Genomic DNA, 16477 nt, shown 5'->3' on the forward strand with positions numbered 1-16477 from the left:
CTGTAGACTTTCTTCGAATGATTCTAGAATAGTCATTGTGGAATCGGGTGGCCAGTAAAAACATCCAACAATTAAGCTTGTTTTGCCTAGACCTGTTAAACATGACTTCAGCAGAGACAATATTTTTGCCAACTGCAATGAACACACTCCAATCTGTCTTTTCAATTTATTTTCCATGACTCGCTAAGTATCTCATAGATTTCTGTTTCATGTATCAGCCAGCTCTTGGGCCCAATAATATTTTGGTTTTCCTGGACGGCAGTAAATTAGGGAACTTTGCTATGAATACAATTTACTGATGCAATTTTGACAGACAAAGCGTCTTTACAGTGAATGCAGTCCGATTTCGCTGTCTGTGTATTGACTGGCGAGTGTTCGTCAAAGTACCTCGAACTACCACCTCGCCACTACTCTGGTACTGTCCGGACTTGGTAGCAAAAAACAAACAGCAATTTTCCATTGACATTGAGTGTTGCATGAAGCACATTATAAGCAATATTTCTTTGGGCTGACTCAGTCTACATATTGATAAAACAAGATCACAAATATCTGTCCTAGCACCAAAGTAAATGAACCTGACTGCCAAAGAAGAGGACTTTGGTACAATGCCAGTGATCGCCTGGGGTACCAGTAACTGCATGCAATTGGCAATATGTCTATCACAGGCCAAACCTCTATCACAGCAGCAGACAGTGTCATTTTGATATTAACAGCTGATGCAATATGTTTAATTTTTATCAGAACTGGACTTAATGTGAACCGAACATTTTCAGTATAGTTGTAACATATAGACACAGTAAAACACTATGCCCTCGGAGAAAGGAATATAGGTTCCACTGACTCTCCATGAAAGTGAAAGAACAAAGAGACTTCTGTAAGGAAAAAATGCGATAATACCACTATGACACTAGTTCCAAAAGTAGGCTTCTAGATCTCAGGCAATAGATCTTATGTTTAAGATCATCTCATACATACATGCAGAGGACTGCAAACTAATGATTGTCTCATTTACAGGTCTGTTAGCTGTTGTGGTGGCTGTAGACGGACTCAAAGCAACGGCGCTTGTCCTCGGAAAGGTGAAACCAAAGTCTACTGAAGCTCCGCCAACTGACACACCCCTTGATGAAGTAAGTTTGTACTGATTTTATGGTCACATTACATAGGTTACCATGAAGAGAGAAATTTTATGCCTGTTCATTCACACAATTGTAATTTGATACTGCATTTTAGTTCTATTTAATGATACTGGTAGTGAGAGTAAAAGACACAAATTAATGAACCATTTATTGTAGATCACTCGGAAAACCTTTAAGATTTAGTTGTTAAGTTAGTTGCCTACGTTCCATGTCTTCAAGAATTGTAAGATACTCGTAGCCAAAATATTTTTAAAAAGGGCTAAAATGCAGTTACCATTGTTGTCAGCAGTTCCATGTATGGTAGTTGCTGAATATATTTTTCGACACAGGCATGAAAAAACAAGTAAGCTGAGTATTATTTCATCAAAGGTTACTACTATATCAAACTGAGCAATGTTTTGTGTCAAACATGTGTGAAGAACTCAAAAACATTACTACACTCCTAAAGATGACAAAATTACATTCTTAATTTTTTGCTCATTTGATAAATGGACTTCCTCATCCACTGACATCCACACCTATATGATTACTCCACAATTAACACTTAAGTGTTTGTCAGAGGGTTGACAGAACCATGTGTGTCTATTTCTGAACCATTTCTGTCTCAGATAGCATTTGGAAAAAAGAACACCTACATATTTTATTAAGATGGTCATTTCTCCCTGTGCAGTCAAAAAAATAGTTTGACATTCTCAGGAGAAACTCGTCACTACAATATCTGAAATAACTGCCATATGAAGGACAATGATTTCCTCTGAACTATGTTGAATAAGAAATTTGAAAGATGGTGTCTGTAAAGGAAACATGTGTTTCATGTATCTGTATTTTGTTATTTAATGTTTTCCAAAATGCCTCTTTAAATATGTGTAGCCCAAAAGAATCTTCTCAGTATCACGTATAGATGGAAGGTATTTTCCAACAATTGAGTTCAGCTCCAGTCATGAAATCAGGAAATGAGGTATTTGCAAGAAGTTCATTGGAAAAAAGTTTGGTAGTCAGGTGAGTTTCTCATCAGTCGAATTAAGATTTCACCCCAATGGATAACACACTTACATTTTATGAATCAGTGGAAAGACACTCAGTGGCTGCTAGTACACACTGGAATAGATCAGTGAGAGAAGTTGAAAATTTGTGCCAGACCAGGATTCAAATCCGGATTTACCACTTCTCATGAGTGGTTGCCTTAGCACAGTAGCCGTCCAGCTGTCGGCAGGGTGCTTGCCACTCTGAACGAAAGATGCTGATATTGGTGCAATCAAAATACCATGTTAATCATAAGGAGAAGTTTAGAAACTTCATTGAATGGAAACTGTAAATTTCTAATTTTTTTTTTTTTTTTTTTTTTTTTGGGGGGGGGGGGGGGGGGTCTGGCCTCTGGTGCGAGTTTAGCCAATAACTTGCCTGGATGAGGCAAAGGGTAGGTGGAAATGATAGATTGAGTGTTAACTGAAACTTAAAGGTCACCACAGAGACGAAGCTGACCAGTAAGTTTTTTAACAATCCGGAGGGAAGTAGACCACTCACTCAATGTAACAGGTTGTATGACCCCCATGATGCCAGCCTGTCCAATTCTGATTTCACTTGATGACGCAAAGCCACTGGAATAGAGCACACGTGGAAAAAGTGCACCTGCGCTGTAGGTTTGAGGGTAATGTGGGTTGCAAAATTAGTAGCACAACCTAACCACTCTGCAAAGAGAGACAAGAACTTGGAACACAGAGAATCTAACTGCTGGTAAGGACCTGGTTGGAAATGAGATGCACCGTATCTAAGATGGAAAAATCAAACCGTTGAAAGCATCAAGACTGAACAAATTTGCTTTGCCAGTGTGATCTACTACTAAAAAAAGTGAAGGACTGAACCACAGATTTATACATAGTGCAAGCCAAAATAGGAATATGCTGCTTGTTGCAACCCACAAAACATTAACTGGAGATAATGCCAGAGATCCTAAATCCACATAAGTTCGTGAGTTCAGTAAAGTCACAGCTGTGTCTGTGCCTGCTTGTAGTCTGAGCACTTCACTTTGATAAACAGTGTGTTATGATTCATAAGCATTGGAGACATACAGTTAACATCCATGTCCATGTTTGCATGAGGGGGCTGGGAATGACACACAGGCACTATACGTCCTTTTTTCCTACAATTGTTTTTAGTTGCCCAGTGCTTAGGTCAAGCAGCCCTTTCATGTTGCATGAAACAGTATGGGCAAGATGGAAGTGCAGAGCACTGCCGTTGCTGTGGTTGTTGTTATTTACCACATCACTGTCCAGTGCAGAGCCTGTGTTTGTGCTGCTGCCATGTCATCCTCCCCTCCCCCCCCCCCCCCCCCCCCCTCGTGACACTGATTGACATTCGATGACACGGAACAGGAGCCACCACGGCAATGTCACATTGAGCCTCCTGTATTATCTCCAGCATCATGAGATACCTTGAAAGCCAAAGATGGATTCACACACCATGTCAGGAGTGAACCAATGATGGTATCATCGATGGAAGGACTGGTGAGGCTGTTTGACAACAATAGAACTCTAAACATGCTGCAATGACATGAATGTGTTTGCAGTGATGATTTAGCAACTATTTACACATTTAGTCAAACAAAAGTGACACAAGTTCCTGGAGTGGGACTAACTGGCACAACAACAAAGCCTTTCTCGTGTTTTCATTATTGACATGAAAATCAATTAAGTGTTCCTGAAGATGCTTCTTGTAAGGCACCCAGTATTTGGATGCATCAGTGTAAGAAAGGAGGAGTGGCGGGCATGCCAAGGGATGGAAGCGGGAAGCGTGCATAATCAATGTGATCGACAAGTTCGTGATAGCAACAGTAAGAGCCTGTTGCTGCTCAAGGAGGGATTGGAGCACATGCTCCATGGACAAAAGAACTGAAGGAACAACCAAATAGACTGAGCAAGCAGAAGTGAGCACCACACTTGTCACCAATTGTATCATTCTGTAAAACACAATCAACAGCACGCTCACAATGAACCACAAAGTTTATTCTTCTCCCACATACAAGCAAACAGTTGATATTGTTGGTGGAATATTTGAACTGTTGCTGCGAACCAGCATCCTGGTGCTGCGGCAGATATTAGTGTCATGTACAGGGCTATAACACTTAACATTGTACCACGTGTTCGGTTTTCTTCCCATTGCAATAACATATGGAGAGTGAGTTGAATGACTGCTTAAACAACTCTGTGCATACTGTGGTTAATGTACTTTACCCTGCATAGTCCCTTGATCAGTGATATTCATAGGGGCTAAAGAATATCTCTAGCCTCTTCTGTTAATACTGGTCCTTGACATTATGTAAACAGGCTTTTCACTTAACACTCGTTCTTGAAATTTTATATCTAGACTTTTGTGGGATAATTTTCATCTGTCTTCATGTAAATGCCACAGTGGATTTTTCAACATTTCCTTGATCCTTTTCTGTGAGTGAAACAAACCTGCAACCACAGTTTGGCATTGGCCATTCATTCTGATGGAGAGATGGTTGGTTCTCATACTGACATTAAAAGCTGAACAGTGACTGGGGCAGAGATGGTAGATGACATGGCTATTTTCAAGGGTGGCTGTGCCTCTAATGGTATAGGACAAGGCTCGGACAGGACTGGAGTGGACAGTGCTGGATTGGTGGATTATGTAGGTATTGCACCTTTCTCTTCCACAGGGATAGAACTGCTGTGGCAGGGGGTTGGAAGTTGGAGTGACATAGGGATGGACCAAGGTGCTGTGTAGATTGGGTGGGTGATGGAATACCACATTAGAAGGGGTGGGAAGGATCTTGTTTAGGATATGCCTCATTTTTGGACATGATGGTGATAAAGCCCTGGTCAAAAATATGGTTCAGTTGTTCCAGTCCCAGGTGACACTGGGTGATAAGGACAGCACACTCCTTTCAAGTTTTTGGTTCTTGAGGGTGGTGGGAGGATTAGAGATTTGTGGGAATATGGAACAGGAAATCTAAGTAGTACCTGTCTGTGGTGGCCCTCGTGAGACCTTCAGCACAGTTGGCAATGTGATTCTTGTAGTTACATGTACACCATCCAGGGGTAGTCATGCTGTAGGAGAGCAATTTTTTGGTGTGGATGGGGTGACAGAAGAAATACCTGCCCAATCAACCTACTTCCTATTCCAGTTCTATCACAGTCTTATCCTATCCCACCAGAGGTGGCACCACCTGTGAAAGCAGCAATATCACATACCACCTGCAATCACTGCACAGCTTTTTATGTTGGTATTACAATCAACCAGCTGTCCACCACAATGAATGGACACTGCCAAACTGTCACAAAGAAAAATGTTAACCACACAGCAGCACAAGAAATAATTAAGCACATCATGCTCAAGATCAATGGCTGCTTTACAATGCAGGCCATCTGAAATGTTTCCTCCAGCATCAGCTTTTCTTAACAAAGAAGATGGGAGTAATTCTTACAGCACATCCTTTCCTCCTGTAACCCTCTTGCCCTCAGTATCCAATAACCCACTGTCCCCACACCCAACATCAAACAGTTTTATCTTCCCTGTGTAGCCTCCATTTGCTAATCCACCTCTTCATATTACCTTCATTGTGTGCTACACCATACCAGATCCAGTACCCATGTATCAGTTGTCCAACCCATGCCCCTGCCACCCTGCCTTCTCACAGTCCTAGTCAGCAAACCTGCTGCATCCCTCCAAACCACTAGCTACCCATCTCCAACCTTTCTTCCTGCCACCCACCTCTCTCTCCCTCTACCCACACAACCTGATACAACCTAAATACTTTATGTTTATCTTGTCAGTCCTTATAAAAAATAAGATTAAATATTAAATGAATATTTTAAATATGTTATCAATATATAATATTTTTTATAATTTGTTTAGTTTACTGCACCTTTTTTAATATAAGCCTGAAACAAATTTATCCGTTCAAGATAAAATGTTAAGTATTACATAAACAAAAATAAGTTCTTTCTTTTGGCAGGTGCAGGAAGGGGAATCAACAGAACCACCAGTTAATGGAAGTACACGCTCACCTCTAACAGGCATCCCTCAGATAGACTACATCCATGATCCAAACCTTCCCCGTGAACTCAATGGCTATAATTTAACAGACTACCCATTCTATGACCGTGTGCCAGATGAACTGGACTTCAAATGTGATGGTTTACATGATGGTTTCTATGCTAGTGTTCCTCATAAATGCCAGGTAATTATCATATTTATTATAAAAGTCCACATTTTCTAATATCATGTTTCACCTTGACTGCCAATAGCTCCAAATGAAACCAATTTTTAGTGTTTAACTTAATTAATTGTGAATGAAAGTTAATCATCTGCAAACAGAGGGAGGGCCCCTTATGTTCAGCATGACAATAAAAATAATTAAGAGATTAAATAGTCATCTGTAGTAACCAAATAATACAACAAACCAATCAAAGTGACGCAAATATGGTTGTATTCATAAACCTCTGAACAATAATAGAAATAAGCCTGTCATCAATACACATGTGACAAGACAAAAGAATTATAGGAAAAGTGGGTGGATAGAACAGTAGAAAGATACCCTGCCTGTTAATGGAAGCAAACAAAGTGATCAGTGCTGAAGTAAGTTGTTTGTTCAGGGCCGATGGTGTGGTGTCCATAATGACTGAACGTGATGCAACCACAATTAAAGGCTGAAAGACTGCACATGCGGAAACCATTCCAAATGTGTCACGATTCATGTAGTTGGTTGGTTGGTTGGTTGGTTTGTGGGATTGAAGGAACCAGACAATTCCTGTAGTAATCAAGTAAAAAACAAACTGATCCAAGTAACACAAATATTGCTTTATTCATAACCCTCTGAACAATAACCCAAATAAGCCTCTTGTGACTCCACATGTAATGACGCAAAGGTGCAACATAAGTGATAGAAGTGATGTGAGTACCACAAATTAAAAGATCGTTGTGACAGCGAGTCAACACTGCTCCGCATATGTATATGTGCATGTCACTGGTAGATGGTGTGGCAGAGATTGTGCTGTGTGCATGCTCCATACAGGCAACCTGTAGTTGCCAGCCTACACTGATACCTTTGGCCGTACACAAGCGTGACGACACTACACTTGGCCCACACACATTCTGACACCCTAGTAGCAGGATGCAGCACATATAATTAACTATGTTAAGTAGCAACTAATTTGTAGTTTATGAGCACCAAAATCTTGGATTGTTCAGCACAGAGCCTGTAAACCACGAGCATGTGACAAGTTCAAACTGTTTACTGGTGTGGTATTTAATTCCAGATCTCTTTCTATCATTGGAAGTGTACTAATATTTAGGCAATCTGAGCATGCCTCATAGATCACGGCAAAGCTTCAGCTTGCCACTAGTTTTCAAAATCCACAGCTTTGAAGCTTTAAAGTGGTCCTTCAGATATTATTGAATAGTACAAATAGTATCATATTGCCTGTAGACATGTGAATCTACTTTTTAATTGTACCATGTGATCAAAAAGTCAGTATAAATTTGAAAACTGAATAAATCGTGGAATAAAGTAGATAAAGAGGTACAAATTGACATGCATGCTTGGAATGACATGGAGTTTTATTAGAACCTAAAAATACAAAAGTTCAAAAAATGTCCGACAGATGGCGCTTCATATGATCAGAATAGCAATAATTAGCATAACAAAGGAAGACAAAGCAAAGATGATGATCTTTACAGGAAATGCTCAATATGTCCACCATCATTCCTCAACAACAGCTGTAGTTGAGGAATAATGTTGTCTTCCAGCATCCATAGAGATGTCGGCCGATCACAATACACTTGTGACTTCAGGTAACCCCAAAGCCAATAATCGCACGGACAGAGGTCTGGGGATCTAGGAGTCCAAGCATGACGAAAGTGATGACTGGGTACACAATCATCACCAAACGACGCGTGCAAGAGATCTGTCGGACGTTTTGTGAACTATGTTTTTGTTCTAATAAAACCCCATGTCATTTCCATCATGTCTGCCAATTTTTACCTCTCTATCTACATTATTCTGTGGTTTATTAAGTTTTCAAATTTATACTGACTTTTTGATCACCTGGTACTTACACACTTTATGCAATCAGGCACAGTGGGCCACACGCAACTACAAGGCTGCTCTTCCACTGGATTCTATTTCCTGCTTTCTGTCACCACTAACCTTCTATGCCAATCTGCAGCAAGTCCTCATGGATTCCATCTCTCCTTCTTTTCTTTTATCTGTCTAATAGTCTTCTTGTGCGGGGAGTAAAATCCATGGATTTCGAAGGTCACTGATTTTATCCACCCAAGCAACATGCCCTGCCCATACACACTGTTTTGTTGTCATCTTCCCACAATGTTTTGTCTGTTGTAGATCTCATCCAAGTCATGATTATGCTAGATCCTTGATTCCCCAGTGATCTCATATTGAACCAGACCATAGATCTTCCTTAAGATTTTCTGCTCAAGAATGAGAAGATTAGTTAAGTATTTTTCTGGACACTTTGCGTTTTGATATCATATAGCTTTATGGGTTGGATCAGTGTTGTTTTGTACAGCTAGTGTGTGAAATTTCTTGAGAGACTGTGCCATTTAAAAATTATTCGGACTGAAATGGGATTGGTTTGCAGCTTCAGACCTAGCTTTGGTTTCTGCCTCGCACCTTGTGTTCTCTGTAAAGATCAGCCACAGATATTTAGTCTTATGAAAACCATTGTAGGATTAGGTTCCTGCTATCAGAGGCTAAACTGATCTCTTGAATAGGCATGAGTCCTGCTCTTCACCAGATACTTGGTCTTTAATTCATTCACAATGTGGCCAAATTGCTCACTGCTGCTGCCACACAGTCACTCACCATCATCAGTTCTTCCTTGGATCTGGACAACAGGGAAGCATCATCTACATGTGAGATTTGTGATGTTCTCACCCTCTACCTTGGTATTTCCAAATTCTTATGGAAAGATTCCCTCTTTAACTCTTTGAGTGACAGTTTGAACAACATTAATGATACACCATTTGCTTTGTCTCAATCCTGTCTTTATGTTAAAGCTTTCCATGACCTGGTTCCAAAGCTTCACTTTGCCTTTTATATCAGAGAGAGAAACTTGAACTAGGCTGACTAGTTTTTTCAGTATTCCAAACTCTGTGGAATTCATCAGGCTGTCATGGTGTATGCCTGCTTATAGTGTCTGCAGAGCACATGAATTCTTTACCATATCCCCACATCTTCCTTATGAGCTGTCACAGTACATACACTATGATCAAAAGTATCTGGACACCCCCAAAAACATTTTTGTATTAGGTGCATTGTGCTGCCAGCTACTCCACATGAGCGACCTCAGTAGTCATTATACATTGTGAGAGAGCAGAATGTAGTGTTCTGCGGAACTCAGACTTTGAACGTGGTCATCACTTGGGTCATACGTCTGTACACGAGATTTTCATATGCTTAAACATCCCTCGGTCCACTGTTTCCAATGTGACAGTGAAGTGAATATCTGAAGGGACATGTACAGCACAAACGAGTGTACAAGCTGAGCTCATCTCTTGATTGACAGAGACTGCCAACAGTTCAAGAGAGTTGTAATATGTAATAGGCAGACATCCATCGAGAACGTCACACAGGAACTCCAAACTGCATCAGGATCCACTGCAAGTACTATGACAGTTAGGAGGGAGGTGAGAAAACATGGTTTTCATGGTTGAGTAGCAGCTCATAAGCCACACATCACACCAGTAAATGCCAAATGACACTTAACTTGGTGTAAGGAGCGTAAACATTAGACAATTGAACAGTGGAAAAATGTTGTGTGGAGTTACGAAGCATGGTACACAATGCGGTGATCCGATGGCAGTGTGTGGGTATGGCAAATGCCCCATGATTGTCATCTGCCAGCATGTGTAGTGCCAACAGAAAAATTTGGAGGCAGTGGTGTTATGGAGTGGTCATGTTTTTCATGGAGTGAGTTTGCAACCCTTGTTGTTTTGCATGGCTCTATCACATCACAGGCCTACATTGATGTTTAAGCACCTTCTCGCTTCCCACTGCTGAAGAGCAATTCAGGGATGGTGATTGCACTTTTCAACACAATTCGGCACCTGTTCGTAATACATGGCCTGTGGTGTAGTGGTCACTCAACAATAACATCCATGTAATGGACTGGCCTGCACAGAGCCTATAGAACACCTTTGGGATGTTTTGGAATGCTGACTTTGTGCCAGTCCTTTCCGACCAACATTGATACATCTCCTCAGTGGAGCACTCCGTGAAGAACGGGCTACCATTCCCCAAGAAACCTTCCAGCACCTGATTGAACATATGCCTGCGAGAGTGAAAGCTGTCATCAAGGCTAAGGGTGGGCCAACACCATACTGAATTCCAGCATTACCGATGGAGAGTGCCACAAACTTGTAAGTCATTTTCAGCCAAGTGTCCGGATACTTTTGATCACATAATGTAGATACTGTCCACAGTTGAATGGCCCTTTCTGGAACTTCACTCATATTTGCTAATCACTCATTCTGCCAACAGCTGGATTCTATCCAGTATAGAGTTGAACAAAATGTTAAAGCAGCTGTTCTGGAGGGTGGTTCCTCTGTAGCTGGTGTAGTGTTATCTCATATTTATTATTTGTGGGAAGTTCTTGAAATATTTATGTTTTTAATGTTGGTCTGGAATATTTGAAGGTTGTATAAATACAAGCTTTCACGACTAATCAATGTTTATGTAAAAAAACTGTGTTCTCCATCCAGGAGATCAGTTCTGTTCTGACGGTACACTGGTGGTGTTAATCAATGTACTCTGAGTGGTAAGAATTGTATGTCATTAACTACTGAGCTTTTGGATTTGGACTTTAGTGTGATTATTACATGGCATTGCACTTCAAAACGTCTGTATCACTGTGGCCCCAATTAGGTAGCACAAACCTGTTGCCTACATGGACAGGAATCATAAGACAAGGAGTACATCTTTTATGTCATCCATATATTCATGCAATGGGGTCCTTGCCATCATTAAGTCAACTGAACTTCACACAGCCTTCATATTTCTTTAGAGATGCTGCTCAAGACCTGACAAAATGGCTGAAAGGATTCAACTGAGTTTTCAAATGCAACAGGAGGGATGAAATAATGTGTTTGGTAAATGTGTATTTCTACTTGAATGGCATGGCCTAGCAGTAGCTCAAGAACAAAGAGGACAAGCTCAATAGTTTGGACAAATTCTAGGCTGAACTGAAGAAAATATTTGGTGACAAGCAGCAGCAAATCCACTTAGCAAAAGCTCTATTTAAGAACAGGACCCAACATTATGGGGAAGTGACACAATGATACCTACAAAATGTTTTGATCCTATGCCACATCATGAAGCTGAAAAGGATAGAAGCCAACAAAATCTCACACTTCTGGTGAAGGTGCTCACAACTGCAGAGGAATTAAAGTGGTGCTTGAAGCACAACACTATAGGTTTCACACCATTCTTTCTGCTACAGTAATGTGATGCCTACAATTATGATAGTTCCTAAAATACACTTTGTCAGTTTAATCATGATATTACAGAACAGTATTTCTGTTAGTAATTCAGTGACGGTTTCTTTGAATTAAGGTCTTGCAGCAATCATCATTATCTGTGTTTTATAACTCAAGTGCAACTCAGTAGCTGCGCTGACAGATTGAAGAATTCAAAAGTGATGACCTGAAATTCACAAATGGGAAATATGTCCAGCTGATAGCAACATGTACTGCAAGAATAACTAACAGTGACAAAACACAGCCCTTCGAACTTGTCATTTTAACAGAATGTGTAATGAAGCAAATTACAGAAAGCAGGATGCTGTCCACATAACATCTACTGATTTCCATCCCATTTGGATAATTAGTGTTGAATCAATTTTTTGTCTTAGAGTGTATGATGACCACGTTTTCTTATGTACCTCATCTTCGTTTTCTGCATGTGGACAAACCTATCAAGTTAACTGTTGGCTCCATCTTTTTCTGTGAGAAGCTCTCATTCATTGCTACCTTTAATTTTATGTTATTCAACTTTGTGTTAATGCTATTTATGTGCAGCTTCTCATATACTTTTTCTATTATGTTCACATTCTTCTTGTAGGACTTTTTTTGGTCTCTGGCTTCTCTGGTGCAGGGGCAATCTACATGCTCAAACAATGCAAAGTGTTACAGTTGTAAGACACTGGACTAATATTTGGGAAGGCAACAGTTGAAATCCACTTCCATCCCTCCAGATTTCAGATTTTTGTAATTTATCTGAATGGCTTAAGATGAATGCTGTAATGGTTCTTTTAAATGTGTGTGGTCAGTTTTCTTTCCCATCCATTCCAAATACAATCTTATGTTCCATCTCTAATGACATCATTGTTGATAGGATAGGTCCTTATCCTTCCTTCCCATGCCTTTTTACTCCCTTCAAATGTATTTTCAAGGTCCTTAAAGAGTATGATCATTTGGGTTACATACTCCAGGGAAACCTTAAAATTTAGATCCCTCAGGCAGTGTCACAGCCACATTATTGCTGTAGAAAAAAAGTAAATAATGTTCAGTTGTTGTATTTTACTTCATTGGTCCATTAATGTTTCCTAGGTGTACTCAAGTGCACGCATACTATAGTTAGTAGCAGGCATAGATCTGGAGGTATGGAGTATTTTTAATATGTTGGAAGATGACGTCCGCTGCTCGTGGTCTCGCGGTAGTGTTCTCGCTTCCCAAGCACGGGGTCCTGGGTTCGATTCCCGATGGTGCCAGGGATTTTTCCTGCCTCAAGATGACTAGGTGTTGTTGTGTTGTCATCATCATCATCAATCATCATCTTCTGGAAGATGAAAGTCTACTTGTAAGCAGCCATAAAAATGTTCCAGTTCCAACCCTGTTAAAAACATCATAAACCCAACTTTTATATCATTTTCTTGAAAGAAAGTCACCTGACTACACTACATTTTTTCCTCCCCTGAGAGCTAGGTGAGGGGTGAGGGAGGGGGGGGGGGGGGTAGAGGGTCCCCCTTGTTACTGGGTATGGGCACTCATGGATGTATGTCAAGTCAATGGATGAATGGTTAATTTTTTCAACAAAGGCCCATATCAATGCTCTTACAAATAATGATTCTTGTATTGTAAAATTACTCATTACTGCAGGAAAATTGCTCCAGAATATGATTCTATATTTTATGTGTGAACAACTGTTTTCTCATTTGTGGGGCTTTCCTTCATTCATGTTTGAGTTAACATGTGCCATATGCGTGTCCCACTTCATGCTACTCTGAATCCACTTGTCCTAGAATTCAGTTTCCTTACTGTTTACTGCAGGTTGGTTATTAATGGGGACACTTGGATATTATACATTTACATTTTGTGCTCTGTGAAAGTATAGTGTTAATGTTTCATTGTTCACAGAATGAAATTTTCACTCTGCAGTGGAGTGTGTGCTGATATGAAACTTCCTAGCAGATTAAAACTGTGTGCCAGACTGAGACTAGAACTCAGGACCATTGCCTTTTGTGGCCAAGTGCTCTACTGACTGAGCTACCCAAGCATGATCCACAACCCATCCTCACAGCTTAACTTCTTCCAGTGCCTATTTCCTACCTTCCAAACTTTGCAGAAGCTCTCCTGCAAAACTTGCAAGAATAACAGTCCTGGAAGAAAGGATATTGCAGTGACATGGCCTGGGGGATTTTCCCAGATTGAAATTTTCACCCTTCAGTGTAGTGTGTGCCGATAAGAAACTTCTTGCAGAGTAAAACCATGTGCTGAACTGAGACTCAAATTCGGGTCCTTTGCCTTTCATGGCCAAGTGCTCTACTGACTGAGCTACATAAGCACGAATCGTGGCCCATCCTCACTGGCTGAGGCTAAGCCATGTCTCGCCAATGTCATTTTTTCCAGGAGTATTTGCTTTTCATGGACAAGTGCTCTACCAAATATGCTACCCAAGCATGACTTGTGGTTTAAGTACTGGAAAAACGGAACCTTACAACTGAAGTAGTATTTTCAACCTCTGCTATAATCTATTGCAAATGTTCCTCCAGATCATTATCAATTGAGGTCAAGTTTCAGTGATATTTCTGAAGAATCACATACATGTATTATACTGCTCCTTCATTCTTGACAGTTTATTTATTTCTCACTGCAACAGCCATTAAAATATATCAGTTTTCCTGTTGATAATTTGTCATTTGCCATTGTATACCTATGCATCTTGCACAGTTCTTTTCTTGTATAGATTGCTTCACAGTGAAGTCACATTGTTATGACAATCAGAAAGTATATATTTGATTTCTTTTGCTGCTTGTAGTTTCATAAAGGCCAAAGCCAAGGAATGTAGAGGGGGAGGAGGCAGGGAGTATAAGGACAGAAGTAAAAGATTTAATGTCTGTTTAAAGATGGGATGATTTCAGATGAAGATGAAGCTGTACTTGACAAAGATACTTGTGACAAAATTGCCTGTGAGCTTTTCAAAGAAAACATTTTACCATTCATGTTGATCAATTTACAGAAACAAAATAAGAATTTATTACAATACATAGATGTGTACTTGAACTAAACTACTTCTGTGTGCAGATATAGCACTTTAACCACAACAAAGAAGTAACTGTAGCCTTAGTCATCTCTAAACATTTTGAACTATTTAGATAACAAAATGTTTGTTCTTGGGGATTAATTTAGGAAGAAAATGAGTGTAAGTGTTATTCACATGGCTATTTTGTTCTATAGGTTGTCTCAGATATCTAACACTGTGTGCTACTTCTGTTAGGAGGCTTTATGCTTCCAGCCGAGACTGCAGGGTAATTTTTATTCCTTTTTTCATTTTCACATATTGTCCATGCAGGTAATAAAGATGGAAAGAATGAAATTAACTGGGAGAGGAATGATTTTCCTATCATGAGTTTTTGTTTTGTGAAGTCTGGAAAACAGCTTTGTTAGCTAGGTGAATGACTATCTGGTTTCCTGTGAGTTTAGTTCTGCTATCCTACAAAAGCACCTCATAAGGTAATCAGGAGCACAAGTTTGCAAAATGTGTTAACATTGTGTATTTATTTCAGCATTTGAACTTCTGAAGTAACTTATATATTGTTTCCATAGAAATTTTTTACCCATTTCAGAACCAAGCAATTAGTTCATTTATTAAGTATGCTCATCACTCAAAGATCCAGTGATTTGTTCTATTTTAGATATGTGGTGTTATAGTGTTCACAACGTATGGTATATCAATAATTTTCTTAGCTTCTGATAAGTTTTGTGAATAAAGCTGCTTAGATGGCTTAGGTATTTCTTATTTTAGAAAATCTTAAGCTACTGCCATCATCTGATCCTAACTCAGAACTTACCAATTTAATGATCTAGGCAACTTTATTCACAAAATGTCTACAATGATCAGACTTATTCAGGAAATTTATTTCCTTTAATAATAATCTGAAAAGTTTGGCGTAAGTGTATAAACTCATATTGTTTGATTTGTTTTCTATGGAATGAAGAAAATTAAACTTAATATATTTGCTGAGCCATTTCCAACAATGATGAATTTAAATTGTTCTATGATTGTTTTATAAAGTTATCTGAAAGGTCTTATCTCTTAATTTGTGAATGTAACACTTTAATTTTGGTGAAGTACACACAACTCTTTTATTTCAGGTTTATCATCACTGTCTCTTTGGCACACGATATGATTTCCTTTGTGCAAATTATACTGCATTTGATCAAAAAACTTTCATATGTCATTTTGTATCAGAAGTTGACTGTGAAAATTCACCGAAGTACTTTAAAAGGTAAATGCTCATTTCAGATACCAGAAGATTAGAATGAAAGGTAATTCATGTTTTCAAATTTAAATTGTGTGATATCCACAGATTTGAGAGGAGTAGTCACAGTGTCATGGATTTATTTGCTAACCTTTGCTTCTCTCTTTTATTTATTTTTACAGAATTTTCAATATTCTCTCTCCAAGGAGAGAGTCCTCTACTAAGTATAAATTTATTTAATTTATTACCTAGTAAGCCGTAGTGCTGTAGTCATAAGCATCACTATGCTAGCCTGCTTTCTTTTGATTTTTACGAGAAATGGTATCAGTTTACACAAATACATGAAACTTTTATTAAGATTTCAAATTTTACCCATTGCTCACAAAACTGCTTCATCTATACTAATCAATGCAGTGCCCTAATTACACTTCTCTGCAGTACTAATGTTTTATTCATAGCCCAATCCTTGAGTAGAAATGATTAGTCACATACACAGAAAAGGTATCTATTAACCCTCCACTACTCGCATGGGTTTTGAGGACACAGATACTCGTGTGGTGCGCAAATGTGCTCCACCACATTTTTTTATTAAAAATATGG

General features: G+C 39.4%; 1 protein-coding gene across 4 annotated transcripts in view; it reads left to right on the plus strand.

Moving 5' to 3' along the window:
* LOC126298440 (proteoglycan 4-like) overlaps window positions 1-16477 on the plus strand; it is a 371748-nt gene that overhangs the window by 266970 nt on the left and 88301 nt on the right. For all 4 annotated transcript variants that reach the window (XR_007552609.1, XR_007552608.1, XM_049989767.1 and 1 more), the window contains exons 3-5: window positions 1015-1127; window positions 6115-6339; window positions 15771-15904. Coding sequence is in view for 2 of the 4 variants with exons in the window: in XM_049989767.1 (XP_049845724.1) it covers window positions 1015-1127; window positions 6115-6339; window positions 15771-15904 (472 nt within the window). In the remaining 2 variants the exon portion in view is untranslated. The remainder of the gene's footprint in view (window positions 1-1014; window positions 1128-6114; window positions 6340-15770; window positions 15905-16477) is intronic.

Source organism: Schistocerca gregaria, chromosome X, assembly GCF_023897955.1.
Source record: "Schistocerca gregaria isolate iqSchGreg1 chromosome X, iqSchGreg1.2, whole genome shotgun sequence".
Lineage (NCBI taxonomy): Eukaryota > Metazoa > Arthropoda > Insecta > Orthoptera > Acrididae > Schistocerca > Schistocerca gregaria.